The sequence below is a fragment of the Gossypium hirsutum genome, chromosome D07 (genome assembly GCF_007990345.1).
Source record: "Gossypium hirsutum isolate 1008001.06 chromosome D07, Gossypium_hirsutum_v2.1, whole genome shotgun sequence".
Classification (NCBI taxonomy): domain Eukaryota; kingdom Viridiplantae; phylum Streptophyta; class Magnoliopsida; order Malvales; family Malvaceae; genus Gossypium; species Gossypium hirsutum.
The window spans coordinates 39,668,871-39,691,838 of record NC_053443.1 but is presented as its reverse complement, the minus strand read 5'-3'; the positions used below and the strand labels follow the sequence as shown (position 1 = coordinate 39,691,838).

Genomic DNA, 22,968 nt, shown 5'->3' with positions numbered 1-22,968 from the left:
ATCCATTTTAAGCACCATCGATTTGAGGAAAACATCAACGAACCCCAAGCGAACCCTGTCGTATGCTTTCTCCAAATCAATTTTGACAGTTATCCCATCATTTCTTATTCTATTTGACTCTCATAGAATGGATAACCTTTTGTTCAATTATGACGTTATCTAAAATGTTCCTTTCCACTATAAACCAACTTGCTCTTGGGCAATGATTTTAAGAAAAACCATTTTTCAACAATTAGCTATGATATTCATAACCAACTTGAATAAGAAAAAAAAGTACTTATAGGATGAGATTGTGAAATATTCTTTGGATTAGAGACCTTAGGGATAAGGACAATAAGAGTATTGTTCAGCCTCGGATCAATAATTTCACTATCAAGCACACTCTTCACCCAATCACAAATAAAGCTTCCAACCACTCCCCAATAATTTTGGAAAATAAGGCGTGAAAACCATCACTACCTGGAGCCTTCAAAGGAGCCATATCGAAGAGAACATTTCTTATTTCCTCATCAAAAACTATTTTACCTAGAAAGCCTTTGTCACACTGATTGAGCTGTGGGAATGAGCTAAGTGGTAAACCTCTCATTAATATCGACATTTCCCTATTTAACTTCTGGAATTAATTAATCGCTTCATCCTAAATATCCTCTGGGTCATAAATCCATTCTCCAGCTTGATTTCGAAGGGCATTTATTTGATTGAACTTCCTCCTTTGAATCGTACGACTATGGAAAAATCTAGTATTTCGATCTCTCAAACTAAGCCAGTCACATCGAGCTTTTTGTTTCCAAAATAATTCTTCATGTTGAAGTAAAAACTCTAATTCCTCTGTAACACCCCAAACCCAGCCCAAACATTAGGGTCGACTCTGGTGATGTCACATTGTAACACCTCCTACCCGTATTCAACGCTGGAATAGGGTACGAGGCATTACCATAATAAATACACTTATAACATATTAAACCGAGTTATAAAATTTCATCCAAATTAAAAACTTTCAAATTATTATCTTTGAGTCGTTAATTAGGGTATACGAGGCCCAAAACATACCCATTCATAAGCTCAATATATTCGTTAAATTAATCCAATATTGAAGAATCCACTTTATGTCAGAATCAATATTAATAACAATCATAAATCTTTTCATGTTAATTTCATATATCACTTACCGAGCTTCGAATGTTAATTTACAAATATGTAATGCACTAACACATTCTAGTATACACAATGTTTAATTCATGAAATCATTTAATTGAGCTAAATTTCATGTTCATTCCAAATTTTCTTCTAAATCCATAAATGCTTCCACTTACCATCTACCTAATCAATTTCTTGAACCAAGCTATCACACAACAATAATGCATCACTTGTGCTTCATTAATTCAATATTCAATTCTTATCACCATCAAATCCATGTCATTCGAATACTTAAAGTTTATTCAAGCATATATTATTACGTTTCATATACCAAGCATATGTCAAAATTACGAATACGCAATCAATTCATTTGTCATTTATTTGACTAGCAAATTAACCTCAAAATTTATAACATTCCATTACTTAAGATATGTCATAAAACACTCCTTTAACATAAACTAGCACCATGGCTGAATTTTCATTATGCAATTTATTGCCCTTTTTCCGAATCACATAGCAAAATATTACAAATATGTATATATTTGAATACTATAATTATGCATCAACTTACCAACATGAGTTAATTCATGAGTCACTCATGACATCACTTCATGCCAAATATACCACACACATATGCTATGAAACTTTATTTTCTCTCATGAGCTTACCATGACCAGTAATGCACCAATATAAACATCACTCCTATTTCAACGTTTATCGATTATAATCAGGCATATAACTAATTATACACAATTCATTCATATGCTTTATTGTCCTCCTCTTCCTGTCCATCCCACATCCTTTTATGTATATAACATGCTCAAATAGCATTATACATAATTTCACTATTCACTTATATTTAAATTCAAAGTTATCTATTTGAGTCAGAGTCACTAAATCATTTTTATCCAGAGCTACAGAGCTCCAAATTAAGATCCGTTAATTTTCCCCGAATCTAGACTCATATATCTTCTTACCATAAAATTTTCAGAATTTTTTATATGCCCAATTAGTCAGAGTCACCCTTGTTTCACTGCTCAACATCTCTGACCTCTCTTCACTAAAAATGAATTATCTCATTGTACAGAATTCGAATGATATTTCTGTTTGTTTTTTTTTTTGAAAATGGACTAATTAAGGATTCTAAGCATATAAATTATAACTCATAATTACTTTTTTTTATAATTTTTAATTATTTTCCAAAGTCAGAACAGGGGATTCCGAAATCAATCCGACCCTGCCTCACTAAAATTCAAATATTTCAAAATATATAACTCTTTTGCTTGCTCTATTTCTTTTATGTAAAAATAGACTCATTAAGATTTCAATTCATATCTTATTCACTCTCTAATTAAATTTTCACCATTTTTGGTGATTTTTCAAAGTCACACAACTGTTGTTGTCTAAACTGTTTTGTTGTAAAATGTATTCTTTCATAATTTCACTTTTTCACTATCTCAATTCCATTGAATTTTTTCACATCTCATTCCAATATTTCATTTTAATTCATATACAATTCATTCAATTTATCACTATATTCAAAGCAATCCAATTTCTCATTTCCAATTTCAAGTCAATCTTCAATTCAATTCCACATATATATTCATCACTCAATTACACTTAGTCAATTTCCCGATGAACACTTCAGAATAATAACAGATACACGGTGGACTCAACACATAGCAACCACCTTATAATAAATGATACCCGGTTCACATAGTAGCCTGCACATGGTACTACACATGTGACCATTTTCATCCGATACACGTAGTAGGCTGCACATAGTACTACACACGTGATCGAAGCTATCTAGTACGCATAGTAGCTTGCACATAGTACTACACATGCGACCTATCATTCCGATACACGTAGTAGCCTGCACATAGTACTACACACGTGACCTAGCAACTTCACTCGTATCTCTTTCATTCTGAATGTTCAACCGGGAATTTTCACTTTTTCTCACTTTTTTTTACCAATCAATGTCAATTTCTCGTCTTTCTCGATTTATAATAACATATTTAGCTTATATAACATTCACATTATTCAATCCAGTCCAAATATCACATTTTAGCAAAATTACATTTTTGCCCCTAAAGTTTCACAAAATTACAATTTTGCCCCTAGGCTCGGAAATTAAACTTTATTCTTTATTCTTTATTCTTATATTTTATAACATGCTGAATATTTTTCCCTTCATAGCAACATCAAATCCTTGCTCTAACATGCACTTATGAGCAATAATAATTTTTACCGATTATGTCGATTCACTTGTTTTCACTGAAAATCGCTTAGAGAAAATTGTTTAACACAATTTCAAGCTTCATATTCTACCATAAAAATCAAAACAAACACATTTCACCTATGGGTATTTTTCCAAATATAAACCCTAGGTTAAATTATTACTAGAATAAGCTAAATTAAGCTACTAGGACTTCAAAAACGTAAAGAACATTAAAAACGGGGCTTGGAATCACTTACTTTAGAGATTGGAAGCTTTAAAACCCTAACCACGGCTTACCCCTTGCTATTTTCGTTCATCATGGAGAATATGGACAAATTTTTGGCTATTTTGGCCTTTTTAATTCTTTTAATTACTAAATGACCAAAATGCCCCCAACTTAAAAATATCCTATTTCACTTATCTCTTGTCCATTTTTTCCAACAAGTTAACCAATAGTCTAATTACCATTTAAGGACCTCCAAATTAAAATTTCATAACAATTGGACACTTCTAACATGTAGAACTTAACTTTTTCACTTTTTACAATTTAGTCCTTTTAGCTAAATTGAGTGCCCAAACATCGAAATTTTTGAACAAAATTTTTACGAAATCATTTCGTGAAATTGTAGACCATAAAAATATAATAAAAATAAATTTTTCCTCATCAAATTTGTGGTCCCGAAACCACTGTTCCGACTAGGCCTAAAATCGGGTTGTTACATCCTCCCTTACCTCTATCTCTTATTGAAGTAAGTAATCAGAATCCAAATGTCCCATCGTTCTTTGAATACTTGATAAAGTACTAAATAATTTTCTTTTATGAGTGCCAGTGTGCCTTAGACCGATTTGTTCCAATCTTTGATATTGGCAAAGAACTGAGCAAGGGAATCAAACATACTACCATTAAATTTCCACTTCTCTTTGAAAAACTCAGAAAATTTTGGATGTTAGTCCACCCAAAAAGGAAACGAAAAGGTCGACCTCTTGGCATATTAATCTCTGGCCTTTGAGAAAGATAGAAAGGCCTATGATCTGATTTAAGTCTAGGAAGATAAGTAACCAAATAGTTCATAAATGCCATTACCCAAGCACCATTTCCAAGAGGTCTAACAAGTCTTTCAAAAATTCCTCTTCTCTACCAAGTAAAAGATGGTCCTCTAAATCCAAAATCCTGCAAATCAGTTGACTCAACAAACTCACCAAAAGACGAGCATCTCCTACCTTGTGTCCTCCCCCTTGTTTTTTGCTATAGGAAATGATTTCATTACAGTCCCCCGTAACCTCCCTAACCTAGCCAAGACGTTATGGCCAAATTCTAAAGGCTACATTAGCCATTGAAAAAGCTTAGATAAAATTTCCATATTTTCAAAGATGTTTTAAAACCATTTGCTTTTCTTTTGAAAACTAATGAAATTGAATATCTATCTTTACATCGCAAAAACATGTTAATTTCAGAAGATTGTTTCGTTTTAGAATTTCACTTGTAAAGAATAATCATTTTAAAAACTAAATTGAATTTTATTAAAAACTAATTTTCAATATAGCAGTAGAAGAAAGTGATTTAATCAGACTTATTAACGACCAATTTCATGCATAGTCGTTTAAATATCAATTCAAGTAGTTTAAAAATTTATGTCATGCTAATCAAAATATATCCAAAAATTAAAGTCCTAAGCTACAGTCCGAATAAAAATTAATATTGTCCCAAAACAATTATTAGATTTAAGTTTCAAGTACTAAAAAAATGAAAACATCCGAGAAGCTTCTCCAATAGCCGTGTCCAAGTCCTAACCTTGGGGATTATCTAAAATCAAATCAGAAACTAAGGAGTGAGCTTTATAAGCTTAGTGTGAGTTATAACTCTAGTAAATAGTAATTGACATAGATTATAGCATTCAAGATAGTAAATATACAGAATATTAAAGACAATACAAATATCACATTTTGTGCCTTGCATGAACGTGTTAATGTAATATTTTCAGAGAAAAGATCTTACCCAATTCCTCTACACACCATCATAAGAGTTCCCCAGAATTCATCCAACCAATGACACACTAGTTTGTGGACAAGCCACTAGTAATGCAGATAAACTACCAGAAATGTGGTCAAGCCACCATTATTGCGTTATAGTATGCCCAAAGACCATTCATAAAATTTTGTAATTACATGTTTTACCTTGTTCATTAATATAAGGCATTGCCATTATTATTTTAGTTTCTTTTTCTTTGTATATAAATAAACTGAATTGTAATAAAATCCTAAGAAAAATATGATTATTCTTAAAATATCCTTAGTCAAGTATTATTGTGGGCTTGGACAACAATAATACATTGAGGCTAATGTGTAGTTGATTGATGACAAAGTGTTGTCATTGACATAGGGATGTCAAAATCAATACATGAGTATGTGCTAGAGAACAACATATTGGACTGACCCGCTATAAGTATGTTGGATTATTATGTAATAGTCACAACATTACTTATGGTGATAACTATGTATACGATTCTCAGACTTGAGATCATCATTTTCCCAACATCATGAGTCGTATATTTTGATATAATCAAACATCTTCCATAAAAGGTTGTACTAAAAAGACTAATGTTGGATATGCCAAAATCTATGTAGTGGGATATGGTTGATCAATATAGAAATTGTCCCTCCTACATAATGAGAGCAATATCTTAGGCCACTTGATTGAGTGAGACTAGAAATGCATGACCATGATCGAATAAGTTGATATGAGATATCATACTTATTTGTTTATTGTAGTCTGCTCGAAATTTGAAGAAACATGAGATTGGATTATGCAAGTGTGACTGTTCCATGACTTGTTTCCAATTTAGATATAAAGGACAAAAGGATGTAATACATGAAAGGTTTATCGTAGAAAGGTTATGTCAAATATGACTTCTTGTAACTTAGGTAGCAATGATGCATTTCTAGATGCCACTCATTGCTTGTATTATTAGATATGTTCTAGTATTACTACTAACGTTACAAGAACCTATAGGGCCACACCCTATGGTTAAAACGAACAAATCCAAACACAGTTGGTATTGTGTTTAGCTATCACATGAATTAAATTAATTATTGAATTAATTTAATTTGGAAGTTAAATATTAAGAGAATTAAATGTACAAGTTTATTGTACACAAATAGAGAACATAGTTAAAATTAATATATGAATTTGATTCATATAAAATTTTAACAGGATATAGTTCACAGAAACTATTATAATCAATTATGATAATTAATATTCTGGTCAAACATTGAAATATAGTAGTTATAATTCTTTTTGGAAAGAATATAACATTTTTAATGCTTTCCATATGATCTCTATAGGTTGATTCTATTTTAATATATAGATATAAAAAATCTCAAATTAGGGTTAATTGTGTTTTAAAAGAAAAATAAGAAAAAGGTCTAGTAGCTGTTTTTAGGAGATTTTCTTTGGAAAAGTTTCAAGAGAGTTTTTTCCATTCATTTTAATACCATGTGGACTACATAGAGCCTGGGAAATTTTCATTGTGGCTTGAAATTAACATCGAATCAGTAGCATCCTTTCATCGTTTTTCAGTTAAGAAGGTATATCGTTTTTTAGCATCGAATCAGCCGTTTTTCCTCGTACATAGATCCATGGCTGAGGTTTGCAGGAATAACTTTTCTGATAAACCATGGGGCGTATCGGTGGTCTCAACATATTGCAGACAAGCTGCTAGTATTGTGGACAAGCCGCCAGAAATTCAGATAAACTACCAGTACTTCCTCCTTATATAATAGTTCCAACCCCGATGCAGTATGACATGTTTTTAACAATAATAGAGCAATACAGTAGGCATGATTTAAACATGCAATCAGTGGCAGAAAGAGTGAACACTCGTGCGCGTGTGGGTTAAAATGAACGATTTTGGAAAACTGTTTTGAAATGCGGGCTTTAACTGCAAGCGGACAGTGCCCGTTGTAATTTTTATAGTTCTGATGAAACACGAAGTATTCAAAAGAGTAAAACCCAAAAGAGATGGTGATTGAGTAATAAATAGTGCGCACTTTAAAGTTTAAACGACTACTGGTACGATTTTATAGTACGACAAATCATAACAAGAAAATGATGCAAGGAAAATAAATACACTACTTTAGGGACTACGAAATTAATCACTAAATTATTAACGATGGTTGGTTGACTTTGAAGTGGTTTTTTGATATTCGAATGAGGGACTTAAACCGCTTAAATTACTAAAGTGGCTTAATTTTATCTCTCAATCTCAATTTTACCAAATTAAAAAAATTAGGCCAGTTTATTTCTCGATCTCATCGGGTAATCTGGGACTAACAAATTGGTGCACAACAAGATTACCTCTTGTCTCACTTGTCTAGATGTTCCCTTAGGGGCGTCAATCCTAATTTTTTAGGTTCATTCAAATTAATCCAATTTATTACAATTTAGTCCAACCAAAAATCAGCTCACTACATCTCCATCATCCAACCCCCTTAAAAGTTTAGTTACTCATGCTAAAAATACAACAACAACCATAGAAATGAAAAGAAAAAAAGCCATTAAAGTAAAGCTTAAAAAAATATATAATATTTGAGATTTTTATGCAAGAAAATGTAAAAGGCATGTAAAGAAAAGCATTCAATAAGAAAATCTAAAGTACTAAGCATAAAATTAGTAAAATTTAACACCTACTGTAACGCACCTCACCCGATCTGATCTCCATACCTGAGCTACGAGATGCTACAAGTAATTTCAAAACAACACACACAATTTAAAACATTGAATGATCATATTAAAACACACATTAATTATTACAAATGACAACAAAACTAAATTAAGCTTTAAATATAATAGATTAGATTCGGTCATGAAAAAGGACCAAACTATAAATTTTAAAAACTTTAGAACTATGTATCGGTACCAAAGAAATAAATACCAGTACTTTTACAGTAGGTATCGATATTATAATTAGTATTGATATCATTTTGGCATTTTACAAATTTGAAAACACTGTTCATTTGGTCAAATATCGATACCTTTTTCCCTAGTATCGATACTTTTATCTTGATGGTCAAAAATCACAAATTTGAAAGTTCATTTCATGCCCAAACCTATATCTTAATTCATAGATACAAATAGGTACACAGATGACCTGCATAAAACTTACTCAATCTATTACAAACATTGCATGATTCAACCATGATCTATTAACCATTTTACCTATTATAATTAACCAATATGCCATTTGACACCATCATAACCAAATTCAAATCATACACTCAATTATACATACAAGCATGTATCATCATAGTACAATTTATCTTTGTACATAATCAAAATTTACCATGTCATTGAAACAACTTATATTAATGATTGCATATACTACAACTATCAACTAACACATATACCATACATTTCATCCAAGTTTTACCATTTCCCAACCATTTTATGATCTAAAAACAAGCATACCATCACCACACATACTATCATCATTTACCCCATATGCATATCATAACAATCACTAAATTCAACCTTATGCATGACAACCATTATGAGAAATTACAACTTCGACGTATAACTTTAAACTATCAACCCATAACCATTTAAAATACAAACCACAATTAAGAAAAAAAGTACCAACATTCAAGATTGACCAAAAATGAATCATCTATGTACATGCCACAAAACCAAGTTTTAAGTAATAGAAAGACCAATAAATCAATACTGGGATAGTGTGAGTTTCTTGACAATCCACCAGACATGTTCCGCAGGTTGACACTACAGGGAAAAAGGAAACAATGGAGTAAGCATTACAATTTCTTAGTAAGTGTCGAGTGTGAAATGATATGCGATTTATAAAAGTATACATGTCGAATCAAGTAATAAAGTGATGAGTGAGTATTGTTCCCACGAGGATCAGATTGAGGCACAAAAGTGGTCAAGTTATTATAATAGAATGTTATTAATGCTATGGCAAAAACAATGATAAGTATACAGTGACAATTAGAGGAATAGTAATGTATGCAATATGCGGAATTAATGAATACTTGGAAATGCTATGGCAATGCAAGAGTAAAAATGTAATTGCAATTATGAGAATTACTATCAGAATATTATGTAAATGATCAAGTAAATAACTAAGAATGATATGGTAAAGATACGATAGCAAAGAATAAAGGATATTTGATGTTTATTTGGAAGGTTAGGATTACTAAGAATCTACCCTTACTGTCAATAATGCCTTGGCAAAAATCAAACTTAGTTTACTGCTCAGAAGAGTTCTAAAATGGTATGCTTCTTTCGAGAGAAAAAACCTCAAGTTACCTTGCTCATGTCTATAGGCCTTAATACGGTACCCTATATTGTTTTCCTACAATTATTGATCGAGTACTTGCTCATATCATTCAATATTGATCTAACTAATCCAACCTTTTCAGAACTAGATTTAATTTATAGGCATTTCGAACAGTCATCTATTTCTAGGGATTACACGCATACAATTGAGTTTATTGCCAAGTTATTGAATATAGCTTAAAGAGTCTCTAAGTTTATCAAAAGAAACTTATTAAGGATTAATTGTAATCAAAATTAGGAAATCCTAATTTTAGGGATCAATTTACAAGCAAACTTTTCCTAAGCTAAAATCACCTAAGCCACTGTCACAACTTTCTAAGTTTATTGAAGAATTAAGCTCCTCATCGAACATCACAGACAAAAACACATTTATCATAGTCTAAACAATTCCTAGCAGTCATGCGTGCCATGGAAAAATGAATGGGAAATGGAAAAAATATTAAAACAACATGCTCAACTAAATCTCTAATGTAGTCTAGATGCACAATACACCTCCAAACCTAAGGGATACATTATCCTCAATGCATGAATAGATATATGAAAACTATCTATATATAGACAATGTCATGGCAAAATATATGCAATGCAATATGTATGAAATAAAAAGAAAACTTTCCTTGCTTGGACTGTATTATAGATACTTCATTCTGTCCAATGGGTTGATTTACGAGCAGCAACCTTATACCTCTGCTTCCTTTTCATTGGGGTTAGTTCGGCCCCATCCTTATCAGTCTCTATGAGATCATCAATCAAGCAATCGATGTCATGATCTTGGGCAGTTACGGTTTAGTAAGAGGAGATGGAACAGCCAAAAACTTGTCTCATGTTAAATGATGTGCGATCTTGTGCAAGTATTGACATTTGTTCAAGGAATAAAGAGATAAGTGAGTATCGTTCCCACGAGGATCAGATTGCGGCACAAAATTGGTCAAGTTATTGTAATATGGTTAATGTTATGGCAAGACTGACGAATAAGATGCTATGGTAGACTAAGGTAAGTATGCAGTGATAATTCAAAGGAATGATGATGTACGCGATAGATGGAATTTATGAATAATTGGAAATGCTATGGAAAAAGTGCGAGCAGAAATGTAATGGCAATAACGAGAGTGATTATCTGAATAGAATGTAAAGAAAGAAATAAACAATTAAATATGCTGCGGCAAAGTTACTACGACAAAGAAAAAGGATAGAGTGATGTTGATTCGGAAGGTCAGGATTACCTAGAGTCGACCTTTATTGTAAATAATTCCTTGGCAAAATCGTATCTACTTTACTACACCAAAATCAAATCTGCCTCTCGCGAGAGCAAAACCTCAAGTTACCTTGCCCGTTTCTATAGGCTTTTTAGATATCTTGCATAGGTTCCTTCCGTATGATCGTGACTCATTGTCTAGAGACAACTACCATTGTTTATCAAATACTTGCTCATTTCATTTAATTTTAATCCAACCAATCCAACCCTTTTAGAATTAAAATCAATTTATAAGTATATGAACAGTCTTCTATGTCTAGATATTGTTTGCATTTTAATTAAGAAATAAGAACAATCAAATGAAATAATAAAGTAAATTAGATATATACTGCATCCATAAAAATAGTTTAAGGTTTCATCAAAAGTAATCCAAACCCTATGAGATTTGTCTCATGGGCTGGGAAATAAAATTCCAAACCAAAATATTATCCGACATTGTGTTCAACTCCTTCAATTCAATCTTTCAGAGGAACACTAATGGAAATAACGGAAGAACTTTGGGAAACAGTTTTCCCTTTCCCAGACCAAACTTTGGCAGCACAACATCCTGTGATGGCTAAGAATGATTGCCTTCGACTTTCTTTCCTTTGCACAGTTGAACCCTTAATCACGCCTAAGGATCTTTCCCACTTTTTTGTTCGCCTTTTGTGAGGTTCCTTTCATCGGCTTTCATAGATAGATTAAGCTAGGGTTAGCTAACAACTCGTGATTATCTTTTCCGCTTTTAAGGGGATTTATTTGGTACAAGTTTGAATTTGAGTTGGGACTGTTGCGCGAAAAATGTTGACTTTGTCTTCCCGGCATTGCCATGACATCTGTGCTGGCAAATTGTCTGCATTTTGCCCTGAAAAACCTTCACTCCTTTATTTCCTTGTTCCAAAACCTATTCCTGCCACAGCAACACACAAAAAACTCCACCGCAAGTGATTAAAAGCACCTAATTCCAAAAAAGTCCAAGTCCTAATGCAATATTAAAAATGCTAACTAAAATGTCCTAAAGTGCAGCAAAATGTACTTAGGTACAAGCAATTAGCTAGGCCTAAAGGCATGAAATATAAATATTTTCAAGAATTATCAGTGAGATACTTACGTAATCCTTCGACTTATTTGCACACTTCTACTAGTGGGGTACAAATATGAGATTTTTTATTTGTACTTTAGTGAAACCCATAAATCGAAATGGTTAGTGTTGTCTTAGTAGATTATGTATATAATATACAAAAGTGTAACAAGAATAGAGGGTTGACCATACTTACGTAGTAACGGAGGAAAAAGACTCAAATCTTCCCACGAAATATTGATTAGCAAAGAGGAATCGTCACTAAATGAAGAAAAATAACATTATAAAAATAAAAAATTTAGAAAGAAAGAAATAGAATATAGGATAATCTTTTTATGAAAAAATATTTGAATTGAGAGGTTAAATAAATTATTTTTTTGTGGTGGTGAGGTGGAGGTGTGGCGGCCTTTATGGTGGTGGAGTGGAGGAGTAATGAGAAGAAAAGGGTGACGTAGGCGGTGAAATGGAAGAAAAAAGAGAGAAAATTGGTGAGCAAGGTGGTGGACAGCAAAGAGAGAAGAGGAAAGAAAAATGAAAAAAAAATAAAGAAGTGAAATGGTTATGTGTAGATGATCGAAAGGGGATCATGGGAGTGAAAATGGGAGAAAAAAGGGAATGTTGAACTTGTAATCAAGGAAAGAATCTTCCTAAGTATGGCAAGATGTGGGTCAGACAGCAAGGGTGTTCAGACACTTAACCACTTGGAACCACTTCGAATACATTCACACACTTAACCACTTGGAACCACTTGGAATACATTCACACACTTAACCACTAGGCTATTTAATCCCTAATGTCATGAAATAGCTAAAATAAATAAAATATAGACACTATCCATCATACATTCATAACTATAACAATCATAACAAGGATCATATCCTTACCTCCCATAAGGGTCGTAATCATCCTAGCTAAGGATTGAAGTACCGTCTGCATTAGACACGAACGGACCTTCGAGCCACCTATTATTAGCAGTAAACATGTCTCCCAATCAATCATTAACAAGAGAAAGTCGAACATCATTAAAACAAAAATATAAAGTCGTGTCTATAAATCTTAGCTTTACTAATTATCTTTACGTAAAGGTACAGAACTAAAAATTGCTCGATCTATACTGTCTCCCTGACAACGGTGCAGATAACTTTGAGCACCCGCGCGCGTGCGGATTGAAATGAATTATTTTGGAAAACTATTTTGAACGTGAGCTTTAACTGCAAGTGGACAATGTCAGTTCTAATATTTATAGTTCTGATGGAACAGGAAATATTCCAAGGGGTCGAAGCCAAAGGAGATGGCAATTGAGTAATAAATAGCGTGCACTGTAGAGTCTAAAAGGCTACTAGTACGATTTTATAGTATGACAAATCATAACAAGAAAATTTTACAAGGAAATTAAATATGCTACTATAGGGACGAAATTGTGAAGGGTACCAAACTACGAAATTAATTAATAAATGAATAACGGTGGTCGGTTCACTTTGACTTGGTTTGTCGAATAATCTCTTAAATTACTAAAGTGGCTCAATTTTATCTCAAAATCTCAATTTCACCAAATTAGAAAAATTTGGTCAGTTTATCTCTCAATCTCACCAGGTAATCTGGGACTAATGAATTGGTGCACAATAAAATTACCTCTCGGTCTCACTTGTCTAGATGTTCCCTTAGGAGTGTGATTGCGTGCGCACATGCACATAAAAAATGATTTTATAAATCAAATTTATAGTTTGGTTTTACTGTAAGCGTATATGACAATTGTAATATTTATAGTTCCGATGGAACACGAAGTATTCCAAGGGGTTGAACCCAAAGGAGATGGTGATTGAGTGATAAATAGCATACACTATAGAGTCTAAATGACTACTGGTATGATTTTATAGTACGAAAAATCATAACAAGAAATTTTTGAAAGAAAATTAAATATTCTAATCTAAGGACAAAATTATAAAGTGTACAAAACCATGAGAATCACCAATAAATGGCTAACGGTGGTCAGTTGATTTCGATGTGGCTCATCGATCTTTGAATGAGGGACTTAAATCGCTTAAATTTCTAAATGGCTCAATTTTATCTCTCAATCTCAATTTTACCAACTTAAACAAATTAATTTAGATTATCTCTTGATCTTACCAATTAATCAAGGACTAATGAATTGGTGCACAAAAAGATTACCTCTCGATCTCACTTGTCTAGATATTTCCTTATGGATGTAAATTCTTAAGTTTTTAGGTCTACCCGATTTAGTCCCTTGTCCAAAAAATCAACTTACCCATATCTCCATCAACCAATCCCCCATTGAGGTTTAGCTATTCATCCTGAAAATAAAGCTAATGGACATGAAAATGAAAAGTAAAGAAGTCATTAAAGTAAAGCTTGAGAAAAATGTAAAAGTTTGGATTTTTATGCATGAAAACTAAAAGAACATGAAACTAAAGGCATTCAACAAGAAAATATAAAGCAATAAACATAAAAGGAACGAACTTTAGCCGATTTCAAGTAAAAGAAATTGAACACATTAAACTAAAATTAGAAATGTCTTACAAACAAGGCATAGGGACTGAAAGTGAAAATAAACCTAAGCTACAGTGATAACTAACTTAACTAACACTAAGAATAAGAAACAAGTGTAGAAAAATAAAGTCTAATGAAGTCTAACATTATGAATAGAGAATAGAGAATAAAAACCATAGAAAAGTTACAGAAAAACTAAGATAAAACCTAGAGAAACTAAAGCTAAAAACGAAACTAATATGTATCTCCTCTCTCCTAAGCCAAAATTGGTTGTTTCGAGCCAAGAAGAAGATATTATGATACCCCAGTCAGTTTTGAACTTGGGGTTTCTTCTTGAAGAGTGGATATCGCGATTCCATTAAAGGGTGGTATCCAATCTTCAAGTTTGTTGAAGGTATCACAATTTTAAGGTTTGGATATTGCGATACCCTTTCTTTCGGTGTTTTCACTTGTTTTCAACCTCCAACACATCCTTACACCACTCAACCACACATTAGGGCGCCCAATGGCCCTATTGTCCAAATTGAGCCACAAAATGAGTAAAAATAAGACATTTATACTTCTTAATTTAAAATCTAAAAATTACGAAAAAAATATGAAAAAGACGCTACTTTGCTTGAGAATAAGCTCCTTAAGTATATCGGGAAAGCCTAATTTTTCATATCAAATTACGGTAGATCAAACAATAGGCATAAATTATCATGCTATCAATATCTCAGCATCAATGATAATGATTTTATCATGTAATCAATTTTTAACAGTATCAGTGGCATGTCTTAAATATGCATTCATATTTATCAGTCTAAGTGAACATGATATATCATGCTTTCGATATCAATATCAAATTAGAGGCATGTTTTAGCATTACAATACATACGAAACATTATTGAATCATAAAATAACATTACACAGACTTTCCGCAGTACAGATTTCTTAGTTTGCGGCACTTACTTATAGCAAATCCTTAATAAGGGATTTATTATTCTCCTTGAATACTTTATGTATTCATTTAATCATAAGTTTGGTAGAGATTTAAATGTTTATTTTTAAACATATATATAATATTTATGGATCACAACATCCACAATTTTAATTGATTAAAACTTACACCTTGAATGGAAGTCCCACGATACAAAGTCTACTCCTTCACAATCCTACGCTTTAGATTTATCTAGATCTCGCCTCGATCTGATTATAGCATAAAGGTACCAACACCAATTAAAAATGTTAGTTTCAGTTATAGTCCAATAAAATTCTCTTATGAAAACCGGATGAAAACTTACCCTATTACCCTATCGAACGGAGATCCAATAGTTTCATTTGCGCTAACGCAAATCCGAGTGGTCTAGATTAGAACATTTATTGAAAGCAATATGTACATATATATTAGATTTGGACCTACCAAAATAAAGAAGGAATCGAGATTAGACTAAACTAATCCTCACTTACTCTATATCCATTAGATCGGAATGACTATGAAAAAATTTAAACAAAGAAAAGATGAGTATTAAAAATAATGTTTCAAATTGAAAAAAAGATAGATGAAAGAATAATAAGGATTCGATTATGACCAAAAAAATGAAAAGAGGGAAAAAAGGAAGAAAAACGGGTGGTGACGACAAGAGTGGTATGGCGGCGGTGGCGATGGAGGTTCTGCGGTGGTGCAGTGGCTGCAAAGAAAGGAAGAGAGGGGAAGAACAATAGTGCAGTGGTAATGGTTTAATGTTGCAATGGTGACTAATGGTGGAGGTGTGGTGGCAAAATGAAATAGAAGTTGTGGTTCAAGGTGGTGGAAAAGAGAAAATATGAGAGAAAAAGAAAGATGAGAAGAAAAATGAAAAAATAATAATTCTATGGTGGTAGGGGCAAAAAAAGCAAGTCAATGGGAGGAAAAATGGATGGGAGTGAAATAAGGAAAATAAAAGGAAATAAGGGGAACAAGAGGTGTGAAAAAGAAAGTAAAAAGGAAGGGAGGAAAGAATCTTGCACAAAAGGCAAGTGTTTTGGGCGGTAAAGAGCTTGACTAATGAGGTGCCAAAATTAAAAATAAAGTGCAAGAATGGGGACTCAAACTTAAGTCACTAAGGTAGCTTCACTTGTTCTTAATCACTATGCTAGCACACGAACTTGTTCATAAACTAACATTAACTAAATAAAAATGGGGCAAGACAACTCTACCCTCCTTAAAACAAATTTTTTCGTCAAAATTTACCTGATCGAACAGATAGGGATACTGTTGACAAATCAAGTCCTCCGACTTCCATGTAGCCTCGTCAACGCCATAATTTTGCCACAACACTTTTACTAGTAGAATCCACTTTTTTCTTAATACCTTAACCTCACACTCTAAGATCTAAACTGGTTCCTCCTCAAAAGATAAATATGGTATCACTTTTATCCTCACTTAGAACCACATAAGATGGGTTAGATCGATATCACCTCAACACAGAGACATAAAATATATCATGGATACATCTAGCTCCGAAGGTAAATCTAACTAATAAGCCATCGGTCCAATCCTCTCAAGATCCTTGGGCTGGGCTTCCATTTTTGACCAAATCTCAAAACCTTCTTCCATTTTGAAACTTTCAGAAATACCATATCCCTGACACTGAACTCTATGTCATTTCTCTTCAAATCTGCATAGTACTTCTTTGGTTTTGATGTCACTTTCAATCTATCTTGGATTAGCTTAACAATACCCTCGGTATCTTGAATCAATTATGAGCCCAACATTTTCTTCTTACATAACTCAATCCAACACAAAGGTGTCCGACACTTTTGAACATATAGTGCTTTGTAAGGTATCATTTGAATGCTTTACTGAAAGTTGTTATTATAGGCAAACTTTGCTAACGAAAAATGCTCCTTCCAACTACCATGAAAATCGATTACACAACTCCACAGCATTTCCTCAATGATGTGAATAACTCGCTCAAAATGTCCATCAAACTATGGATGAAAACTCATACTAAATTATAGTCGAGTACCAAATGCCTCATGCAGCTTCTTCCAAAATCGACATGTAAAACGAGGATCCCGATCTAAAATAATCAATATTGGTAACCCATGCAGTCTCACTATCTCAGAAATGTACAACCTCACCAACTTCTGCAGAGAATAATCCGTACAAACCTGTAGGAAGTGAGGTCATTTAGTCAGTCTCTCCACAATCACTTAGACTGAGTCTTTATTAGTAGATGCTAAAAGTAACACACTAATGAAATCCATAGTCACTGGCTCTCATATCCACTGAAGGATCTTCATAGGCTGTAATAAGGCAGAAGGGAACTATGCTCAGCTTTCAGTTGCTGACACATTAAACATTTAGCCACATAATTTGTTTCCTCACGCTTCAAACCTGACCACCAATAAAGTTCTCACAGATCACGGTACTTCTTATTCCCTCTAGGATGTATAGTGTAAGGGTTACTATACGCTTCTCGAAGGATAGACTATCTCAGATCCTTGTCATCTGGCACACAATACCTCCCACAAAAACACAATACACCATCAAAATTGAACCCAAAATCTGTAGTCCTACCCTCATCAATCTGCTTAATCTAAGGCAAAAGAGACATATCCAAAGGTTGTTTCATCTTAATCTCGTCAACTAACGTAAGCTTTACTTGCAACTCTACGAGTAAGCCTCCATCCTCATACAAACTTAGCTTAGCGAACATTGCTCTCAGATCAATCATCAACCTTCTACTCAGTGCATCAGCCACAACATTAGCTTTCCCCGGATGGTACTCAATGGTACAATCATAATTCTTAAGCAACTCTATCTATCTCCGCTACCTTAAGTTCAACTCTTTTTAGGAGAGAAGATACTTAATACTCTTATGATTCGTGTAAATGATACACTTCTCACCATACAGATAAAGTCTCCAAATTTTCAGTGTAAAAACCACAGCTGCCAACTCAAGGTCATGAGTCGGGTAATTGCATGCATGTAACTCCCCTAACATTAATCTCACTGGATTAGGGTTACAAAGTATTACAAAAAAATTAGTAACATTTGGACATTATATCATTCAATATTATAATCACAACATATAACATTCATACGCATGCATATTGTCCTTAAATCGACCCCTCAAGTCCCCAAAAATAGCTTAGAAACAATTTGGGACCAATTTGAATCAATTTAGATAGATTTGGGAAAAAATAGTAAAATTTGAAAACATGGGACACACGGCTGAGAGACACACCCGTGTCTCAAGCGCTGTAACCTTTGAACTAGGGACACACGAATGTGTCCAAGCCCATGCTCTCACCCGTGTAACTCTCTGAGTAGGGTTAGACGGCCGTGTCACACGCCCGTGTACCAGGTCGTATAACTCTCGAAGTTGCCCCACATACTCGTGTGTCAGGCTGTGTGTTAGGCCGTGTAACTAAAGACCATTAGATGTTACACGGCCATGTCGCAAGGCCCTATGCCTTATATGGCCGAATCACACGCCCACGTTTCAAGCTATGTAAGCCCAAATTTACCCATTTCTTGCTTAACTTCACTCCCTTATGGCATTTGTACCTACACACTTTCAAATACACATATAGAAGGCGCGATTCAACTTCAAACATTCTCAAACATAATCATATACCCATTATCAACTTGTAATCACAACACAATTATCTCTTTAAACATACATCCATTTCGTTACAAGCATTAAGGTAACCTAGAGCATACCATTTCATACCATGACCTATCAAACATATTTATGTAACAAGTAGGAAATCACAAGTTGGTCAAGTGCACAACATGTCACAGCATTTACTCAAAAACTAGGCATTTGACATAACAATACATAGGATCCTAGTACATGCCATATACCAAAACTGAGAAATTAAATCTACATAGGATCCTAGTACATGCCATATACCAAAACCGAGAAATCTTTTTAGCCTTCAAAATGTGATCTACAAAATGAACAAATTTAAAAGTAAGCTCAAATGAAGCTTAGTAAGTTCGTTTAGAAATTCATAACCTTTTCAATCTAACATAGATTTAATCAACTTAAGCATAGAGATTTCCATTATACGTAGTTTATAGCAGTAATCACAATCAATTTAGTAGTTTAGTATACTAAATGAACATTGCTTGATTGAACTTTTCATCAGTATATCCGTAGATTTCTACTCATTTGCGCTTCACTCAGTATAACAGTAGAATTTGTTCAATTTAAATATCAACCAGTAAAATAGTAAGATTTACTAAGTTAAGCTCTATTCAGTATAACGGTATGATTTGCTCGATTTAGCTTCATTTAGTATAACAACAAGATTTGGCTCGATAAAGCGTACTTCTAGTATGTGAAATGAAATTCATTAGCAACATGTTAATAAGAATGTATGCATTTAGGAGTATAATTAAACATACGAACTTACCAGACTATTTTGCAGAAGATTCCGAAGTACAAGGACTACTCCGTGATTTTCCCTCTTCCACGATTATCGGCACGTTCTTGATCTAAAAATGACAATTTCATCCCATTAATTAGAATAACAACATAATTTGGTCTATTTCATACATTTGAGTCCCTTTTGGTAAATTTACATATTTACCTCTCAATCTTTCATTTTTATTCAATTTCATCCTTAGGCCCTAATCATGCAAATTATCCATTTTTCCCTAATACCCATGTTAACCGATTGTTCCCTATCTTCTTATCAGCTCCTATTTGCAATAATTTCACCTCAAGTACAAGCAATTTATCATTTGAATCAATTTAGTCCCTAAACATTAAAATCACTCAAAATCACTTTACAAAATAGTTTACCCAAACAATAAGGTTTCATATTTCCATCATAAACTTCAAAGAATAACTCAACTCATCAATGAAAAAATTTATAACATTTAACAGTTTCACAAATTGATCATCGAGTTAGCTAGATCAAGCTAATAAGAACACAAAAATATTAAAATTACTAAAAACGAGCTAGAATTCACTTACAAATTGAAGCATCAACGCTTGAAAGCTAAAACCCTAAAGTTCTCACCTTTATCGTGAAGAAGATGAGTTAATTCATCCAATTCCATCTTTTAAATTTTTTAATTTTGTTTTATATAGCTAGGTTTTTTTGTAATTATTATAACTTTCATAATTAATTTCTTAATTAACCATGCTAAATTTCATGGTTTAATTATCCTTTTAACCCTTTTAATTTAACTTCTCAACCTTTGCAATTTTTACAATGTAGACCTTTTTACTTATTAAACTATCCAAACAATTAAAATTTTCAACCAAAATTTAATATGACTCTAGAGACCTCCTACTTATACTAATTAAATAATATTCACAAAGTATTTCATTGGAATTATGGTCTCGAAAGCACTGTTTTCGACACCAATAAAAATCAAGCTGTTACAATTCATATGGTTTAAGTTGCCTCAATGTATATGCCAGTACCTTAACATCTTGCATCATCACACAACCAAGACCAGTATGGGACGCATCACTATAAACCACATAATCATTTCCAGACTTGGGCTAAATCAAAACCGATGCTTGAGTCAACATGGACTTAAGCTTCTCAAAACTGGCTTGTTGCTCCTCGATCCACTTAAAATGAGCACTCATCCTCAATAGCTTGGTCATAGGGTCCGTAATAAAAGAAAATCCTTGTACAAACATCCAATAATAATCGACTAATCCAAGAAAAATTTAAATCTCATAGACATTCTTAGGTTGCTTCCAATCTAAAATGGCCTCAATCTTTTTCAGATCAACACGAATACCTTCAACAGATACCATACGCCCTAAAAACACCACTTCTTTAAGCAAGAATTCACACTTACTAAGCTTAGCATAAAGCCTCATCTCACGAAGGATTTCTAGAACAATACTCAAATATTCATCGTGCTCAAATTCAAACTTAAAATAAATTAAGATGTCATCAATAAAGGCAACAAAAAATTGGTCAAGATAAGGCTGAAATACCATGTTCATCAAGTTCATGAAAGTAGTTGGAGCATTCATAAGACCAAAGGGCATCATTAAGAACTCATAATGACCATATCGAGTCCTGAATGCAGTCTTAGGCACATAAGATTCCTTTACCTTCAACTGATAATACCCAGGCCTTAAATCAATCTTAGAAAACATTGTAACAACTCTAAAATGATCGAGCAAGTCATTAATCCTAGGTAAGGGATACTTGTTCTTTACAGTCAACTTATTCAGTTGTTGGTAATCGATACAAATCCTCATCGATCAATCGTTCTTCTTGATGAACAAGACCGAAGATTCTGAAGGTAAAACACTTGGTCTTATGAAACCACGGTCCAAAAGTTGTTGAAGTTGAACCTTAAGCTCCTTAAGTTCTTTAGGTGACATGCGGTAGGGAGCAATAGACACTAGAGTAGTCTTGGGCAATAGATCAATCCCAAACTCAACCTCCCAATCCAGAGGTATTCCAGGCAACTCTTTTGGAAAAAATCCAAAAACTCCCTCACAGTTCGGATTCCATCCATAACTGACCCATTTGCACTTGAATCTAAAACGTAAGCTAGATAAGCCTCACAACCTTTTTTAACTAGTTTTTCAGCCACTATAACGAAGATCACATTAGACAAGTAATCTTTATGCTCACTTACCATCATAATCTCCTTACCAGCAGATGTCTTCAGAGTGACCCTCTTAGAAGCACACTCTAAACTGCTTGGTGTTCCACTAACCAGTCTATACATAGGATTAAATCAAATTCCCCGAAGGTAATAACTCCATCAGATCTGTCGAAAACACTTCCCTATGTACTTCCAATGGAAACCTTCATATATTTTATTCACAGTGACAGATTGCCCTAAAGGACTAACTACAGTTAGGTCACTAACAGTTTCCTCTACCCCAACACCCAATTTATCAACCATTAAACAAGAAATATACGAATGGGTAGACCCAATATCTATTAAAGCAAAGTTATGAATACAATTAATTACAAACGTACCTATGATGACATTAGTTGCATCACGGTCCTCTCTGCGCCTAGCCATATAAACCAGGGCACTCGGTGCTCACTATCCCTACCCAACATTACCAGCTCTAGAATGACTCTGACCTCTCTGAGGCTGTTGCCCAGCCCTCTTATTCTGGACCCCGTTCTGCACCAGAGCTTTCATTTGATCATTTTGGTGCAGGAAATCTTTAATCTTATGATCTATGGACCCTCACCTCAGACAAGGACCCATTGTAATATCCCATTTTTCAGCGGTGTCGAAAATAGTAGCTTCGGGGCCACAAATCCGACGTGTAAGTTCATAAATATTATTATTTAATATTTACGAGTCAAATTAGGCATTAAAATAAATTTTGAATTGGAAATTTATGCTATTTGAATGAATAATTAGGTTCATGTAGTATGACCCTAAAGTCAAATAGTTTTAGAAAATGAGGTATCGGGACCTCGTTTCTATAAACTGAGCCGTAAATGTT

The 22,968-nt window shown here is 33.4% G+C and overlaps 1 protein-coding gene across 1 annotated transcript; it reads right to left on the bottom strand.

Annotated features, from left to right (window-relative positions):
- Positions 1-21,750: 21,750 nt before the first annotated feature.
- Positions 21,751-22,655, bottom strand: LOC107956198 (uncharacterized). The gene is made up of 4 exons (XM_016891923.2): positions 22,574-22,655; positions 22,294-22,441; positions 22,134-22,218; positions 21,751-22,026 (listed from the first exon to the last, which is right to left on the bottom strand). The coding sequence occupies exons 1-4, from the start codon at positions 22,653-22,655 to the stop codon at positions 21,751-21,753; spliced, it is 591 nt and encodes a 196-aa protein (XP_016747412.2).
- Between the last annotated feature and the right edge of the window lie 313 nt (positions 22,656-22,968).